The sequence below is a fragment of the Pseudorasbora parva genome, chromosome 8 (assembly GCF_024679245.1).
Source record: "Pseudorasbora parva isolate DD20220531a chromosome 8, ASM2467924v1, whole genome shotgun sequence".
NCBI lineage: Eukaryota > Metazoa > Chordata > Actinopteri > Cypriniformes > Gobionidae > Pseudorasbora > Pseudorasbora parva.
In genome coordinates, this window is record NC_090179.1 from 39,432,803 (window position 1) to 39,448,624 (window position 15,822).

Genomic DNA, 15,822 nt, shown 5'->3' on the forward strand with positions numbered 1-15,822 from the left:
GAGGTGCTACTGCTACAGTGTTTATGTCGTAAATTATTTTTTCCACAAACAACATGCCACACCTCTGTCAATGATTTTATTAAAGGTTCACTGTGTAGTATTTTTGTAGTAAAATATCCAAAAACCTAGCCTGACAAGCCAGACAGATGTTTGGTCTGGAAACTGACAGGGCTCAATTCGAGGGTCGGGATAAACGGTTGTCTTTCAAACTCCCTCTGCATGGCGTGCACGCAATTGGATAAGGTTAGCGCTACAACCAACCAGAGCAACGAAGGTGAAGCAGAGCTCGTTGACAGATTAAACTTTCGCCGTATCCGGTCGGCAAAACTCTGAACACATCTTCCCTTCTTAAGAATGACTTCAGTGCCGTTCTTTGTTCTTTTCTCAGAGAAAAGCTTAACTCCAAGTCTTCTAGAGTCACTGCCAAAGCTCATTCGAAAGACCGCCGTTCGCCAATTTCTGTGTTTACTAGAAGCACGCAAACGCAACTCGGCTGTCATTATCTTAAGCCCCACCCACCGACTCTATACACAATGTGATTGGCCCGACCAGAGTTTGGTGTTTACAGCTCAGATGTGTATTGAGAGTTGCTAGACGACACTCGCGGCAGATTAGATTTGCTGCCGCTAGGTTGCGTCTAGATTTCTACGCTACAAAAAAACACCAGGCCAGTGTATATTTTGTTCAGTTGAGTTCTTGCAATACCACAAATATTTCCAACTATTTGTAACTTGTTAGAAAATTGCTATTTTAACCAAGGAGCCGGGACTTCTGAGGTAGTCTCCTGTCAATTGCGTCATATCTGTGTTACCCTCAGGTTTTATTTGACAGAAGCGCTTTAGTCTTAGCAGTGTGAACAAGTGTCACAGCAGCCACTGCGGGAACGCAGAGTAACGTCATTACATCATGTATCTAATATGATGAACAGAGCTGTGTTACCTCATACTCATGCCCGGAAAAGCGGAAATGGCGCTGCCGCCGTCATAATAAAAGTCCCGTTGTTCGTGAGGTGTGTGTTTGCATAACAGTCGCTCCAGTGGCCTTGCTCAGCTCCACAACACTCGGTTCTGCTCTGCTTCATACTACAGTAACATTAATAATCACATTCATGAACATGATTTCTGCCCAAATCCTATCCCAATTCTTTTCACCGGCTGTGAGGTTAAGAAAACATGTCCCAAAATTCTGCGCTCAAACTTGGTGTCATCAAACTACACCTTTGTTTTGAATAGGCGCCCTCTAGCGGATGGGAAAATTACATAGTGCAGCTTTAATGGCTAGTGATGGTGATATTATGGTTATTTAAGGCACAATATGTAACATTTTAGCTGAAAATGTTATATATAGAAAGAAATTATATATTTTGTTGACTTGTGTACTGGCATTATCCCAAACATTTCCAACAATGTTTAAATCCAGAGAAATCAGCTATTGTAACCAAGGTTACAGTGTCATGAGAAATTGAGTCCCCCCAGGAATCGAGTCTCCTTTAGGACCCCCGAGTGATTCCGATGGTTCAACAGACTTATATTAAGTATGTTTTTTGCTTCAAATATAGTTCCTAATTACATGTTTAAAATGAATGTTTGTGTGTACTGGAATGAATAAGGCATTTATATAGCTCTTTCATATGTACTACTGTACACCCAAAGCGCTTTACACTCATGTAAGGGGACTCTCCTCAACCACCCCCAGTGTGCAGCATCAACTTGGATAATGCGACGGCAGCCACAGTACAACAGCACCAGTGCGCTCAACACACACCAGCAAAAGGTGGAGAGGAGAGAGGGTGATAGAGCCAATTCAGTGGATGGGGATTATTAGGAGGCCATGATTGGTAAGCGCCAATGGAGGGAATTTGGCCAGGACACCAGGGTCACACCCCTACTCTTTAAGATAAGTGCCATGGGATTTTTAATGACCACAGAGAGTCAGGACCTTGGTTTAACGTCTCATCTGAAGGACGGTGCTCTTTGAAAGTACAGTGTCCCCATCACTATACTGGGGTGTTAGGACCCACACAGACCACAGGGTGAGTGCCCCCTGCTGGCCCTCTAACAGGTTTTCCCAGTTGGTCTTCCATCCAGGTACTGACCAGGCTCTGCCCTGCTTAGCTTCAGTGGGAAACCAGTCTTGGACTGCAGGGTGATATGGCTGCTGCTGGGGTTACTACTTTTGATCAGGCATTATCACCTGGTTCCTAAAGGAGACCCAGTTCCCTGGGGGGGACTCAATTTCTCAAGACAACGGACCTTGTTATTGCGTCACCTGTCAATGATGTCATATCCACGCTAGCCCTGTTGGTCTTATTAATTTATAGGTTTTTAGGAATTAAATTATTAAAGGCATCAAGCTGGCCATTTCTAATTATTAGGGAGGACTTGTCCACCGCAATGTCTATGGTGATTACGGCCCTGGTGGAGACGACAAAGCTGAGTTGCCTGTAGAACATCTGACCCTCTCATTCAAAACTTTTCTCATTCTCATACAGTCTTGTTTACAACTTTGCTTAACCAATAAGCATTCATATGCTTATCTTTAATTTTATTAACCCATCCTTCTTTGCCCGGATCAATGAATTCTTATCTTTTTTGGCTTCTTTTTTATAGTGGTGTCCCACCAGTTGGTCTATTTCTAAAAAGTAACTTTTAGCAACGTATTATCACTATGCAGGTGCAAGCTCTTAGCAAGTTCATCCGAAATGAGACATAAAGTCTCAATCACAGAGGCCTAAAATTTTTGTTCATATCATTGTGCATTCTACAAATATATGTAACAAAAATACACGGTTTCACTTTATTTTGATGTTCCCTTTACATTCTGTTGACTATTAGTAAGTAACGCTGCACCTGTCTACTCTCATTAAAATGCTAGTAGAGTAGTAGACTGGTAGGGTTAGAATAAGTTAACATGTGGTAGCAAAGTTACTTATAGTCAGTAGAATGTCTGTTGGAGGAGCACCACAATAACGAGTTAGCAGACCGTCTACTAATACTCTAATTAGAGTTAGATGATATGTAGTTGCAGAGTTAGAGTTGTGATTGAAAGTTTGTGAACCCCTTGCAGAATCTGTGAATAAGCGGGATCATACAAAATGCATGTTATTTTTTATTTAGCAATGTCCTGAATAAGATATTTTACATAAGATGTTTATTTAGTCCAAAAGACAAAACAAATAGCTGAAAGTATAAAAATTACCCTGTTCAATATTTTTAAACACCCTTGATTTTTAATACTGTGTGCCGTTCCCTGGATAATCCACTGATGTTTTTTGTCTTGTGATGGTTGTTCTCGAGTCTCTTGTTTGTCCTGAGCAGTTAAACTGCCCAACATCTCCATAAAAATCCTTTAGGTCCAGCAAACTCTTCAGTTTTCCAGCATCTTCTGCATATTTGAACCCTTTCCAGCAGTGACTGTATTATTCTGAGATCTATATTTTCACACTGAGGACAACTGAGGGACTTAAAAACTATTAAAAAAAGGTTCTAACATTCACTGAGACACTACGAGCCGGGGATGAAAACCTTTGAACAGGATAAAGATTTTTTCTTATTTTGTTTAAATATCAATTGCTTTCATTTAGTTCTGTCCTTCTGAACCAACAGAAGATTTGCATGTTTAGTCGGAAGACAAATGATGTACAATTTACCTTGATCTTCAAATTCAAAAAGTTTTCACCTCCGGCTCATAATGCATCAGTGATTGTATGAACCTTAACTGCTCCGGACAAACATGGGACCTCGAGAATAATCGTCACAAAACAAAAAAACAGCCATGGATCATCCAGGGAACGACATAGAATCAAGGGTGTGTAAACTTTTAAATGGGTTAATGTTTATAAATTCAGCTTTTTTTTTTTTTTGTCTTGTGGATTATTTTTAAACATCTTTTATGTTAAATACCTTATTCAGGACAGTAATAAATAAAAAAATAACATGCGTTTTGTATGATCTCTTTCACATTCACTTTTTGACAGATTCTGCAAGGGGTTCACAAACTTTCAAGCACAACTGTACAGTCAAACATAATGTTTAAAAGGGACCATCCGAAATAAAGTGTTACCAAATATACTATAAAGTCGCAATGCCGTTGAATTCCGTTTTTTCTTTTTTTTTTCAGTGTAAGAAAAACCTGACCCACACACAAACACAATCTAAAGTAGCCTATTAAAATCTAATGTCAATTGACAGCGTTATGAATATGAATGTATTTGTATCCTGAAGTTGAGTGCTTCATAATAATCCAGCTTCCAGAATACAATACATTTATTTGAGGGAATTATTTGTGTTTCGGTGCTAGCTCAGTGGTCCTGTGACATATGTGGCGTACCGTACGAGGAACTTGTGAAAGACACACAGTGTCAGTGACGTCACGTAAGAGGAAGTTGTTGGTCGCAAACTTGTTCCCTGGAGAGAAGACGAACACCTGCTACGTACACACACAAAAGCCATACGGATAAAGAGGTCGGGACGGTTTAATAGGTGTGGTAATTACAGAGCTCCTAGAACTTTATTCGAGTCGCAGTCGAGAACAGCTAGCCAGACAGTATAGGCGAAGTGAAGAATGGCTCAGGTGTGTTTCGCAGCCTCCATCGTCGGCTTTCTCTGTTGTCTGTCGGTTCTAAACGCCTGTGAGTGGGACCCAGACACGGACGTCCAGCAGGGTTTAGATTTAAGATCATATGATAATGGCGCGGCTTACCTGGCTCACCTGCCGGAGATCTCGGACCATGCGCAGTGCCAGAAAGCTTGCTGTGAGAGAGACGACTGCCAGATCGCTATGATGGGGACTCCAGCCGACGACGGCAGGCCAGAATGCAGACTGATCAACTGTTTCCATGAAGGCAAAGACGTGTGTGTTTTTACTCCGAGCACACAGTTTAAGGTGTACCGCAAGATCCTGATTACCGCTGGTCAAGAACCCCAAAACAAGGCGGAAGTTCGCACTGCAAGCACAGGTAAAAAACAAACAAACCCAAAGTTATCTTTAAATTGTCATTACCAGGCCTATTTATTTCAGCAATTAATATTATAATAAATTAAAATGTTACTATAACTATGGTATTTTTTGACCTTAAAGGGATAGTTCACCCTAATTCTATCATCTGCCATCATTTAGCCTACTCACCCTGAAGTTTCTGAAGAATATATTTTGAAGAATATGGGGAACTAAACAGTTGATGTACGCCATGACTTCCAAAGCAGGGAAAAATACTACAGAAGTCAGCTGTTTGATTACCGAAATTCTTCAAAATATCTTGTTTTGAGAAGAAAGAAACTCAGACAGGTTTGGAACAACTCGAGGGAGAGTAAATGATGACAGAATTTAACTTTTTGGGTAAACTATCCATTTAAGTATGGAAAATGACCATATGTAAATTGTAATCGCATGTACTGTAAATAAGGGAAAGTTTAAGAACACAGGTTAAATTGGTTTCATGTTTTGTAATATATATATATTTATGTAATGAATACACATGGACTTATTTTCAAAACTTTTATAATATTTGACCTACAGTTTTAAATAAACCTAACCCTGCACAAAAATGCCTCTAGAAACCCTTCCCTTTTTCCGGGTAGCAGTTCAGCATTGTTTTCCGCTGATCTGCTCATGACAAACCTGTACTTCAGGATTTACAACCCCGTACTGTAAACAAAAGTCTTTAATTGCAGAAGGGAAGGTTAAGTCACACATTGCCATATGTGAATGACATATTCAGTTTGGCATCACAGAATATGTTACAACAAGTGACAAAGTGTGATCGGAGGTCTGCAGTAATACTATGGCCAAATGCATTACTATGCCAGTTTAAAGCTGAAAGAAATGTATTTCCTAAAGTTAAGACAGTCAATACATGTGCACAACATTGATACTATTCCTTTTCCTCTGTTTTATCAGATCACTGCCGTCTCCCGAGTTCCGTGGGAAATTGCCGCGCTGCTTTCCCGCGCTTCTATTATGATGTTACCAATCAGACCTGCAAGCAGTTTATCTATGGTGGCTGTGGGGGCAATGATAATAACTTTAACACCCAGGAGGAATGTGAGGCAAACTGTACTGGGGTGACAGGTAAATATCAGCCAACATTTTGTTTTATGCAAACCTTTATTTTTTAAAAGGTCCATTGCCCTGATGTAGCTAGATTTATAATCACAAATGGATATACTTTGAGATATTGTCTCCCCTTCTGTTTTTATAGCTTCATATACACTACTGTTATGGCTTTATTTAATGTTTTCTGGGAAAAATGTTCACCAAGGCTGCATTTATTTGACAAAAAATAGAGGAAAAACAGTCATATGAAATATGATTACAATTTAAATACCTGTTTTCTTCCATATTGTTTCAAATAAAATGTTTTTTCTTAGAAAAAACAGGTTCATCTTCAGGGTCTAGACTTTTACATGCCAGTAATACACCCACCACATACGTGTAAAACAAGTGTGCCAAGAAATATGGTGTGCTTTCAGAGTGTATTGTTAGAAGATCGCTAGCGCAAAAATACTTAAAAACGCTAACAGTCAAATAAAAACTTAATGTCTAAGAGCCGCGTAACTGTCATGTTTGCGCGTCTCGCTGACGGGACCAAACTACCATTCTATGTGATTTTAACACGCAAGACGGTACCCCGATTTCAGAAGTACTGTTAATGAAAAGAAGGGCTACAGGTTAATTTTATGGTAGGCATATGCCAAATATAGTACATTTTACCAATATTTACCATACTTTCAATACAAAAATTAAATATGCAGTACGAAAGTTATAGGTGACACTTTACAATAAGGTTTATTAGTTAACATGAACTAATAATGAACTGCACTTATAAAATAAACATTTATTTATTTTTGTTCATGTTAATTTCAACATTTACTAATACATTATTAAAATCTTGTTAACATTAGTTAATGCACTGTGAACTAACATGCACAAAACATGAACAGCTGTATTTTTTATCAACTAACGTTAACAAAGATGAACAAATACAGCAACAAATGAACTGCTCAGGGTTAGTTCATGTTAGTTAATACATTAACTAATGTTAACTAATGAAATCTTATTGTAAAGTGTTAGCAAGTTATTTTCAAATAAAAGCTTTTCCTACATCTTGGGGGAAAAACGGAGGGGGGGGTCATCTTAAATCAGGGTTGTCTTATATTTGGAACAATATGGGTATTTATACTTTAAAATGTATTAATTAATGCGATGACAAATTAGCTTTCAGTCTTGAGTATCACCTGATCCTTCAGAAACCATTCTAATATGCTAAACATTTCTTATTATTATACATGTTGAAAAAGGTTGTGCTGCTTCATATTTTTGTAGAAACCATGATTTATTTTTTTGAGGACTTGCATCTTCTGTGAATAAAAGTATTATCTATCTCTTAATTTTAAACCCATTTGAATGGCAGTGTAAAATCAATCTTTGAAGTGCCAAAACATGAATTAATCTACTTGTTATCTCCTGTTTTGGACTTCCTGCTTTAGAGATAAGTTTTTGCGTCATGCCCTTCACATGGTATGCATCATTGTTTTGGGCATTAAAGCTGAGATGATTGTACATGTGAAGTTCAGTGACAAAACAGAGGCTTTTATGGCAGACAAAAGGAAGTGTGGTTTTATGTTGAGCTATTGTATTCAGTTTGTTGAAGCACACATCTGATGCCTGTACATTATGATTCAACAGATCCATGTAGTTGTAAAGGGATAGTTCACCTAAAAAAGGAAAATTCTGTCATTTGCTGTCCTCAAGTTGTTCCAAACCTGTATATGTCTTTGTTCTGCTGTACACAAAGGAAGATATTTGGAAGAATGTATGTTTGTATCCAAGCAGATCTCAGTCCCCATTGACTACCATTATATAATTGATACAGGTTTGGAACAACTTTAGGGTGAGTTAATGATGACAGAAATACATTTTTGTGTCACTATCCCTTTAACCATTGGAGTCCTTATAAAAGGACTGGAACATTTTGGATCACTAATATTTAAGCTACCAACAGTGTGTCAACAGTCTAGTTAGGGTGTACTATGCAATAAATGTGGCTAAATTAATGCAAATTAATAAACACATCCTGGATTTGAGGAGAGCTACCTTTGCATCAAGGTAAAATGTTTGCATTTGGCTTACATTGGGCCCCCATAAGAAATGCAGTGTACTGAAAGAAAAACATTGAGTTTTTGGAGTTTAAATCTTGACACTGATATGAGGCCCAGTCTTTAATGCATCCCATTACAATCAATGTAAAAGTCAGTTTTTCAAGCATATTCATCTAGTATGATCGGACATGTCTGTGGTGATGAAAACTGAGGTTTCAACGAGGAGACCAAAATATGAGCTTTGGAAAACCATATGACTTTTATTACAGCCTTTCTCCAGTCAGAGTGGGCATAAATCCAGTACCCACATTGTAGTTTGTGGTTGGTTATGTGCTTAGTTGGTTTGTGTCCAGCTAAATTTGAATGGTGTCGAGTTGATTTGCACTGCGAGTTGTAGAAGAGTTCAGCTGGGTAACTTGACATGGGGCCTGTATGATTAAGTTATTCTCAGCAAAGTGTATAACATACCTTAATTTTATAGGCTGAAATGAAAGGCACTTCAGTTTGTTTTCAGTTTGTTGAGTGGGTTTATGCTGAATCTTATAACAAATGGACAGTCACTCTGGTTTCATCTTACTCTGGGTTGTTGAATAACCGGTTTGATGACCTCTATGTGGATGGATTACCTGTTCTCAACAAGGACATGACAGACACATTAGTTCTAACCATGTTTTTTTCTTTTACCTCTTTCCTCTTATGCAGGTATTGCATTTGAATGAGTGATCTATCTTAAGACTGGGGGTAGGAAAGAGGACAGGAAATGCTTTTTAATGTTGTTTATAGGCTCTTTGTGTCTGTTGTATCCAAGTGACCCTTTCTGATCCATAGAATTACCAGATTTATGAATTAAGATGACGTTTAAAAGGAAAAAGATGCTAACTGCTTTCAATAGACATGCTGCGGATCCTATTATTGTCATCAGGAAATCTTACAAGGAATTTTATTTACAACACTCCGGGCTGTTTTGTGTTATGCAACCCTGTTGTGTGTGTGTTTATATGTGTGTGGGCCTGTGTTTGTGAGAGGGTATGTTGCAAATTGTGGAACTATATTATTTTGATTTTTTATAGAACATTCCTTTACTATGAATGTTTTGTTCCCCATGGAAAAGTTTATTTTAGTTTGGTCAGTTGTTACTGAATTACACTACCGGTCAAACATTTGTAGTAGTATTTATTTTTTATTCTTTTCAGCAATAGATTAAATTGATCGAAAGTTACAGTAAGGCATTTATAATCTTACAAAAATTTGTTTCAAATAAATACTGTTATTTGAAGCTTTCTATACATGTATGCAAAAACATGTATGCAGCACAACTATTTTAAACTGATAGTAAGAAATGTTTCTTGAGCAGCGAATCATCATGTTAGAATGATTTCTGAAGGATCATGCGACTGGAGATGGTTGGAGTAATGAGGAAAATTCAGCTTTACCATCACAGGAATAAATTACATTTTAAAATATGTTGAAAATACGATCAAATCAAAAACTGTTATTTTAAATTGTAATAATATTTCAGAATATTAATGTTGCTACTGTATTTTTCGACGAGCATAAGAGACCTTACAAAAATCTTACCGGCCCCAAATTTTTGAATGTTAGCGAATGTCTCTTGTTCAGAAAAATGTAGTTTTATATATTTTGGTATAAATATGACACTGTATTATAATTCAAAATGTCTGTCTGCTCTCTTCAGGTGCTGTGCTTAAGGACTCCCATTCTGTCTCTGAACGCAGCAGAATGTTCATACCTGAGAACAACAATGGTAATCAAATTCATATTCATATCATAATCCAGACAGATGCCCCAATGATACCCGCTCTCAAAGATATGTGTGATTATGACAAGGCTTTTGTAGTGTATCTCAAATCGCAACAACTGTGCTCAACTAATAATAAATATTAAAAACACATTAAAGGGTTAGTTCACCCAAAACTGAAAATTATCCCATGATGATTTACTCCCCCTCAAGCCATTCTAGGTGACTTTCTTCTTTCAGACGAATACAATCTGAAAAATCTCCTGGCTCTTCCAAGCTTTATAATGGCAGCCAAAATGTGAAATCTAAAAAAGTGCATCCATCCATTATAAAACTGCTCCACACAACTCTGGGGGGTTAATAAAGGCCTTCTGAAGCGAATCGGTGGGTTTTATTGAGAAAAATATCCATATTTAACACCTTATAAAGTAAAATATTTAACTTCCGCCAGACCGCAGCGATGACGTCGGCTGTAGTGTAAGCGTGAACTGCGAGAGATGTTACACTTTCTTCGAAGGTGAATATGAAAGGCGGTCCAGAAGAATGTCATTTACACCTAGAATGGCCTGAGGGTGAGTAAGTTATGGGATAATTTTCATTTTTGGGTCAACTATCCCTTTAACTGCTCCAACAAATTTGCTATCCCAACACCAAGGTGATATTACTATAAACATTTCTTTGTTTTGCATCAGCTATTTACATATGGATTTAATACAAAATGTTAATTAGCACGCCAATTAGACTTCATTTACAGTTCAAATTAAAGCTGAGACCGTATTCACTTCAAAATGGGAACAATTTAATGCTATTTTAGTTTAGTATCCATTTTACCCGGTATACATGTGACAGTATACTGTGTCCTTTTCCTCAGATGTTGAACTCAAGACGCTCCCTGAGATGACATCAGATGAATACCAAGGTATTTTATATTTTTGTTTACTGTTTAAAGTAAATTATTTTGTAGTGGTTTTGTGCTGTCCACATCTTTACAGAGTACAGTTGAACACCATTGGTTCAGGTGAGACCAGATTTCTGAAATGAAATATCACTGAAATCTCCTTTTTTTATTATCTATTAATTAATAAAATGGGTACAATACATTTTTGAATGTTTTTTTTTTTTAAATTGTTGTGGGTTCCCTGTATTATTATTATTATTAACATTAATTATTATGAGAAGTTAGTTTGATTATTAGGATTTTTGGTCTGGTTTTATCACACAATGTTTTGTCATGCAAAAAAATCAGACACTGAAAACAGTTAATATCAATCACTGTAAATAGTAAGCAGGTCATTCAACATTCTGATAACAAAATTATTATTTTACCAAAATAAAATAACATAAATATTATAAATAAAACAGTTTAACAAATATTTTTCTTTTTTATAATTGTATTTCATATTTTTTTTCACGCTTTAAAAGTTAACTGTATAAGCCTACTGTATACAGAAAAACAACAATTTAACTTTTAACTTTAATGCTTTCTTACATTTGTGCTTAAAAATGACTTGCTATCCTTAATTGGGCTTGTTTTTTTAGAATTTTATGAAGAAAGTATGTGTAGGTATTCTACAAATGTATTTGTTGCGAGAGTAACTTTTTAGTTTTAACTTTACATTTCAGGGTTGTGACTGCAGAACTTTTGGGGACGTTTAAAACTGTGCTAAACAATCCCGCACCCTGTTATAAAGCATAAAACAAACAGTGTTACTTCAATTTAACATGAATAGTGAGTATGTTACTACTTTGAAAGTAGTAATGATGTTTAGTTTGATATTTGACGGTAATGGCGCGCCGCTCTCGCCCAGGTTACATTCTTCATGTAGTAAGTAGAGTCAGTGTAAGTTAGTCTGTCAGTGTACCGCCATCTGTTGGTGGAAATAATCACTACACAACTGCTCCTATCACCAGCAGGCTGCTGTATGTGGTTTGGGGATTTTTTGCGATCTATTCGTGGGTTGTTTTGAGGTGTAAAATGGAGGTATTTCAAGGGACAGAACACCAAAAACCGAGACAGTTCCCGAAAAAACGTGTACGTCACTTATTCTAATCTATTCTTACTATCTGTCTTGCTGTATCAGAGAAGTGTCTGGCTGCCGCAAAGACCGGACACTGCAGAGCCTCCATTAGACGCTATCACTACAACAATGGTACCTGTCAACCATTCACCTATGGAGGCTGTGGGGCAAACCAGAACAATTATGAAACTGAGGAAATGTGCATGACCACCTGCACAGGTACTATTAATTCCCCAATCATCCGTCATCCTTATAAATCACTGTAAAAATTCTAACTATGTGTTTGCATCCCAGTGAGGGTCATTCCCAGAAACCAGAGGGCTCCTGTCGTTCCCACTACTCCCATCCCTAACAGCATCCCCAGCTTTGAAGGTAAAATGGCTGTCCTGACTTTCTCAGTTTGAAACTTATCACCAGTGATACTACAATGAATGCTTATGAAACATTGACTTAATATTCTCCCTCCTGTAACGCAATACAGAAACCTGCGTTGTGCCATCGGAGCCTGGCCCGTGCCGTGCCCTCTTCCGTATGTTTTACTTTGAGGCCAGCTCTCAGTCTTGTAAGCCCTTCATCTATGGAGGCTGCAGGGGAAACCTAAACCGCTACGAAAGCGAGGACGAGTGCATGTCAGCTTGCTACGGAAAAGATGGTAAGAGTACAGGAATTCTGCTTCCTGTTGTGCGTATGTGCTTTTGCTTTACTGGTGGCTTATGTTGTTGTACTTCTTTATATAGGCCGAATGGCTGAACATGGACACCACAAGCGTGGCCGCTGGACTCCAGGTAAAGTCATTGTTGAACACCTGAAATTATTTATTATTTTCATTAATTATAATAATTAGTTCATTCATATATATATATATATATATATATATATATATATATATATATATATATATATATATATATATATATATATATATATAATTTCAAATATTTCTTCTGGTCAGTCCTATGTTTATAAATAAAATAAAAATCTGTTGAATGTTCGCTGCGATATCTTGTCCTTTTAACAGTAAAGGGGTTTTCCTGTGTCCTGACAGTAACAGCGCTATTTGTCAGTTCTGTCATTTTTCCGTGTTCACACAACAAGTTTTAGTCCTTTCAGTATAAAAGTCTTTACTATTGAGTGACTCACTCATTAAGTTTTTGCCGCCATTTATTGGCGTAATAATGTCATTTTTTAATTCTGTGGTTTAGTGATTGATTTAGTGGTTGCTGCTCACGGTCAGGGTCTATTTTGTTTGGCAGAAGGGTGGCTTTTAGTGATTTTACTTCATGAAAGTTGCATTTGATACATATATTTTTGCTTTAATATTTGTATTGTGAGGTGGTAACTGTTTTATAAAAGTAACAAGCCCCATGAAGCGGTGGTTTACAGCAAATTTATAACAGCTAAGGGGCGTTGCTAGGCACAACATTTAGCTGTTATAAGTGAAGTTCACAACATAATTTCGGGAGGAGTGAACCCATCTAATCTTTCAATTAGCAACGTACACAAACGCAAATTCGAGAGGCGTGAACCCATCTAATCTTTCAATCAACCGCAAAGCATATAAGCAGCCTCCTACCTCTTTCAGGCATCAGTCGTTTTGCTCCCTCCACCTCCCCAACTCCACCTACTTACATTCATGTTTACCTTTCTTCTTCCTAGCACTAGTAGTCCCTGGGGGGGGGGGGGGGGTAAATCCAAGCTCGAGTTGAAGCAGCGCCCTCGAGCCCCTCCACTGCGGACAGCAATGTTTAAACCTTATCAGCTAAAGAGTATATGGGTAAACGGACTCGTGAAATGCACTGTAAACCACGGCTTCATGGGGCTTATTACTTTATTTTACTTGCAAAATGTACCGTGTTTATGTACATCAGGTGCAAAGCCTGCTTTGTTGGCAGAGGCTGTTTACAGTAACCGCGCCCACTATTGTCTCATTGAGCCAGACAAAATGAACACAGAAATCCCACTGATAACAGGATCAGTGGTGTGAAGAGTAAGGTCGGGTGGCGTTTGCTTTTGATGTGACCATCTCGAGTTCGAAATCCTTTTTACCAAACTCTTTTCCCTTAGCATTTTAACTCGGAATAGCATTTATTTAAAATACAAATTAAGTAAATATTCATTATATTTAATAGTGGGAATAAAGTGTTTAATGGTTAGGTGTGGGGAAGGGCTTTAAGGTTAGGAATCATACACTGAATATGTTGTAATTATTGTAAACTGTTTTATAATATGCTTCAATAAACTGAGGTGCAGATATAATCTGCTACTATCTAACAACTATTTACACTTTGTGCAAAGAAAATACATTTTGCTGTTATTTAAACTTAATGTAAATAGCATCTGCCCAAAATTGACCATGTCTTGTGTCTCTCTCTCTCCCAGCCTTCTTCCTAGTGGCCACCCTGGCCGTCATGTCTGCCCTACTTCTGGTAAGTTTGATCCTGATCGCTGTGCGCAGAAACTCCCACAGAAGGTTCCTGATATTGGATGATAAGGAGGAGTTACTGCCTGCCGAGGAGCCGGTGTCTTATGAGAAGCTACCCGAAGAAGTTTCAAACTAAAGCCAGATGCCTTTCAGTGTCTGCTACACGCATCCATCTCATGACACTCCAACATTCAGATCAATTTAAATTACACTGAAGTACATTTTGCAAGATGTTCAAAATGATTAACATGGAATGTTTTACATATTATGCATATACATTTAGGCATTATGCAAACAAGTGTAAATTTCTTGCACATACGAGGAGCCACTTAAGAATAATCTTTTTTTTTATTGTAAAAGTGGGAGATATTGCACTATCATTTGGGAGTTGGTTGAAATGCTTCCATTACCTTCTTTGTCATCTGTCACTTTTCATGGTTATTATACACTGTAGAAGTAAATCAGCTTTCAGGGATATATTTATCACAACCATAATGGCAAATAATATGATTAATAATGAAGTGGTTTCCCATTACTGTTTTGACTTCGCTTACATATGTTTGCATACACTAATACATAAGAGTAATTGATTTATGTTTTTTTTTTTTTTTATTGGCTTATAACTATGGTTTATAACACTTATGGCGCATTCTTTGTCTCTAGATTGGGAGTCAGAATAATATGAGTATATATAAGTAGCAACTTCAGACTTTAGATGATGCTTGCTTACAAATGAATGGCTTTTAACTGTGACTTAGAACTGTTTAATTCACACCAGCCTATCCTTTTTTTTAAAAGCAATTTTATTTTCAAATCTTAAACAATAAAGGTAAATTTAATAAGTTTGGTGTCTTTTTGCCGTGTTTCTTGTCCCACCCATTCCATTGTCATTTTTTTAATAGCTTCTGGGTCAACACACGAACACAATTAGACAGGGCAAGAGTTAACTAGATAATGAAGGTAGATTATACCAAGAAGGTCATGACAGACATTTTTTTATAATGTCAGGGCCACGTTGTCGAGTGTGTTCATCTGTTTGTTTTTTGAGCCGCTTACCTTTTCCATTTAATCTTTTTTCTGAATTAAAATTTTCCTTGTTTTACTATTTAACGCTAAAAATGTTGCTAGGTATTTTAGGAATTTGCTAGGTTGTAGGTATTTTTTAAGTCAATGGCAAAATACTGTTATGATCACGAATATTGTGAATTATGAATAATTTGTGATTCTCTGCAATAGAGCCAGTGAGTTTGAGCTGTATCTGTTTTTATCTGTTCAATACATTTTAGACTTTAAAATAGACTTTCAAAAATTAAACCTAACCTGACAAACATATTACTGGAGCAAAAAAGATAACTCTCACTCTCTCTCTCTCTCTGTGTCTCTCTCTCTCTCTCTCTGTGTCTCTCTCTCTCTCTCTCTCTCTCTCTCTCTGTGTCTGTCTCTCTCTCTCTCTCTCTCTCTCTCTCTCTCTCTCTCTCTCTCTCTCTCTGATTCTGAAATCTACTAGAAACTCACTCGAATCCT

At 37.3% G+C, this 15,822-nt stretch overlaps 1 protein-coding gene across 1 annotated transcript; it reads left to right on the forward strand.

The window, feature by feature from the left end:
- The first annotated feature begins 4,362 nt into the window (after positions 1 to 4,362).
- spint2 (serine peptidase inhibitor, Kunitz type, 2) lies at positions 4,363 to 15,140 on the forward strand. Its single transcript, XM_067451213.1, has 9 exons — positions 4,363 to 4,957; positions 5,899 to 6,069; positions 9,796 to 9,864; positions 10,730 to 10,777; positions 11,940 to 12,095; positions 12,171 to 12,248; positions 12,358 to 12,528; positions 12,614 to 12,661; positions 14,256 to 15,140. Exons 1-9 carry the CDS (start codon positions 4,564 to 4,566, stop codon positions 14,432 to 14,434), a joined length of 1,314 nt encoding a protein of 437 aa, XP_067307314.1. The 5' UTR covers positions 4,363 to 4,563; the 3' UTR covers positions 14,435 to 15,140.
- Positions 15,141 to 15,822: the final 682 nt, after the last annotated feature.